Source organism: Penaeus vannamei, chromosome 23 (assembly GCF_042767895.1).
Source record: "Penaeus vannamei isolate JL-2024 chromosome 23, ASM4276789v1, whole genome shotgun sequence".
Taxonomy (NCBI): Eukaryota; Metazoa; Arthropoda; class Malacostraca; order Decapoda; family Penaeidae; genus Penaeus; species Penaeus vannamei.
The window spans coordinates 12709997-12712496 of NC_091571.1; the positions used below are offsets into that span (position 1 = coordinate 12709997).

General features: G+C 43.4%; 1 protein-coding gene across 5 annotated transcripts in view; it reads left to right on the plus strand.

Moving 5' to 3' along the window:
- Positions 1-2500, plus strand: part of LOC113823539 (aminopeptidase N) — a 26269-nt gene that overhangs the window by 4475 nt on the left and 19294 nt on the right. For 2 of the 5 annotated variants that reach the window (XM_027376204.2, XM_027376205.2), the window contains exon 2: positions 1819-1958. In XM_027376204.2, the coding sequence (XP_027232005.2) occupies positions 1869-1958 (90 nt within the window). In that variant the 5' untranslated portion in view covers positions 1819-1868. Of the gene's footprint in view, positions 1-936; positions 1244-1818; positions 1959-2500 lie in introns of those variants that run through there. The other 3 variants (XM_070137711.1, XM_027376206.2, XM_070137712.1) reach the window with 3 other exon arrangements.

Here is a 2500-nt window from a genome sequence, read left to right on the forward strand (position 1 = left end):
CCTTTTGTCTTTGATTTCTTTTCTCATTAAATCATCCGACACGGATAGTTTTGTCTCTCATCACTGCACTCGTGTTGCGCATAAAAACCGGAACCGGACCACAAGGGATTCGCTTCCCCGAGAGGCGGCGAGGCGATTTCCCGTCGCCTCCGCGGGGGTCGTCGCCTCCGCCGCCTCCCACGAGGGCGGCTCGGCGCGGCCACGCGGTTCGCAGCCGCCGCCCAGGCCGACTTTTGTTATTTAAAGTGCTTATGTAGATGTGTGTGTGTATGTGTATATATATGTGTGTGTGTGTATGTGTATATATATGTGTGTGTGTGTGTATGTGTATATATATGTGTGTGTGTGTGCATGTATATATAAATGTGTGTGTGTGTGTATGTGTATATATATGTGTGTGTGTATGTGTATATATAATGTGTGTGTGTGTATGTATATATATGTGTGTGTGTGTGTATGTGTATATATATATGTGTGTGTGTGTGTATGTATATATATATATATATATATATATATATATATATATATATATATATATATATAGATATATATATATATATATTATATTTGTGTGTGTATCTGTATCTATATGTATATGCGTGTATATATATGTATATATGTGTGTGTGTGTGTGTGAATACCTTGTCCTCTGCCATTCCCGACTTGGTCCCTCCCGCCACGACCTCCATTCACACATCAAGGCGTGTTTAGATCTTCCTCTTTAGCTCCCTCATTTTGCAACTGTTGTCAGGTACGCGCCCATCCTCCTCACCCGCCCCCTGCAGCCCTGACACCAACGCCCCTGATACATTCGTGTCCTAGTTCACACTTGCGATGGGCGTGGGGTGGGGGGGTGGGGGGGAGGAGGAAAGGATGGAGATGAGCTGCAGGGGGGCAGGGGGGAGGGGGGTAGGGAGCGAGGGGAGGGGCGAGACGAGCTGAGGTGAAGCTGAGGGAAGTCAGTGATCAGCCGTTTGTGTGGTGGCTGTGTCCCTCCTTTCCCCTCCTCTCCCCTCAGTAGTAAGGGCGTGATGGTATACTTCCTCTCGGACCTCACGCATACCCAGGCTCTCCGCGGACTGGGACTCGCAGGCGCTGACGAGGCTGACACCCGAAGCAAGGCTCAAAAGGCAGCAGGAATCTTGTCCTGAAGTGATTTTTCGCACGAACCTCTCAGGCGAACGAGAGTGAGTGAGCGTGCGAAAAGTATTTAGTGTCGTGTCGTGTTGCTTGGAAACGTTTTGTGAGTATTTTCACTCTGGTCGTAGCGTTGCCAAGGTTTTTCTTTTTTCGCATACGAAAATGATTGAATTAGATTAAAGATATCCCTCAAGTTGAAGCTCACTTATTAGAATATACAATGGTGCGTGTTCCTCTCTATAAAGAAGCCTTTCTCGAAATCGGTTTGGAGATTCTTCAGCGGTCTTGGCGACTTGACAAATATCACAACTGTGTTTAAAAATGCGCTCAGGAAAGTGTTTCTGTAGAAGAGGAAGGTTATAAATTGTTGTGAAACACAGGGTTGCACACACACATAAACACGTATGTGTGTGTGTAAGCACATATTTATGTAATGAATATTGCTTGGACCGGATAAAAATGCCATAGGCGACGAATTTCTGTTATAATCAAATAGTTAAAATTTCACATAACCCAATTTCCTGTCTAAAGATAAGCTATACAAATTATCCCAACGTCTTTTCCGGAGCATGTTTTCGTGATGACTAGACTAATGAATGCATCACCCTATCTAGTCGCTTCATCTAATTCCCTAAATTCCCTTCTTAAAAATCCCTTTCTCTTCTTTTTCTCCGCCAGCGCATCGCATCTTGAGTTGTAACTGATAAGAAATCAAGGCCAAACACAACATGACTGTGACTCTGTGTGGCTGGAGAGGATGGTTAGGTCGATTCACACTGCTCCTCCTGCTCTGCCACTCGGTTACCTACGCGAGAAAGGTAGGATAAGATAAGATTGCTTTTATCGACAAAATATCTTATCGCCAGATTTGCCACGTATAGCAGGATATTCATTGTAAGTTGAATTGTCATATAGATAAGAGTGATTGATGTTAGAAAGGATTCTAAAAAATATATGGTCCAGATATAACAAGCTTTCAAGCTACATTGTAGCTTAGATATTTGTCTTCATGGATTTGCTTAACATTATAGTGATACAAATTGGTATATTTGATTGTGTGAATCGCTATGACAGACTGTCTTGAAAAGGATGGGTAATCATCAATAGGAAATATAATGCTATGAAAATAGCATTATTCTCTCTCTCTCTCTCTCTCTCTCTCTCTCTCTCTCTCTCTCTCTCTCTCTCTCTCTCTCTCTCTCTCTCTCTCTCTCTCTTCTTCTCTCTTGCTCTCTTTCTCTCTCTTTCTTTCTCTTTGTCTTGTTTCTTTCTCGCTCTCGCTCTCCAAGTTGTTCCTATTCTCTCTCTCTCTCTCTCTCTCTCTCTCTCTCTCTCTCTCATCTCTTTCTTCTCTCTCTTC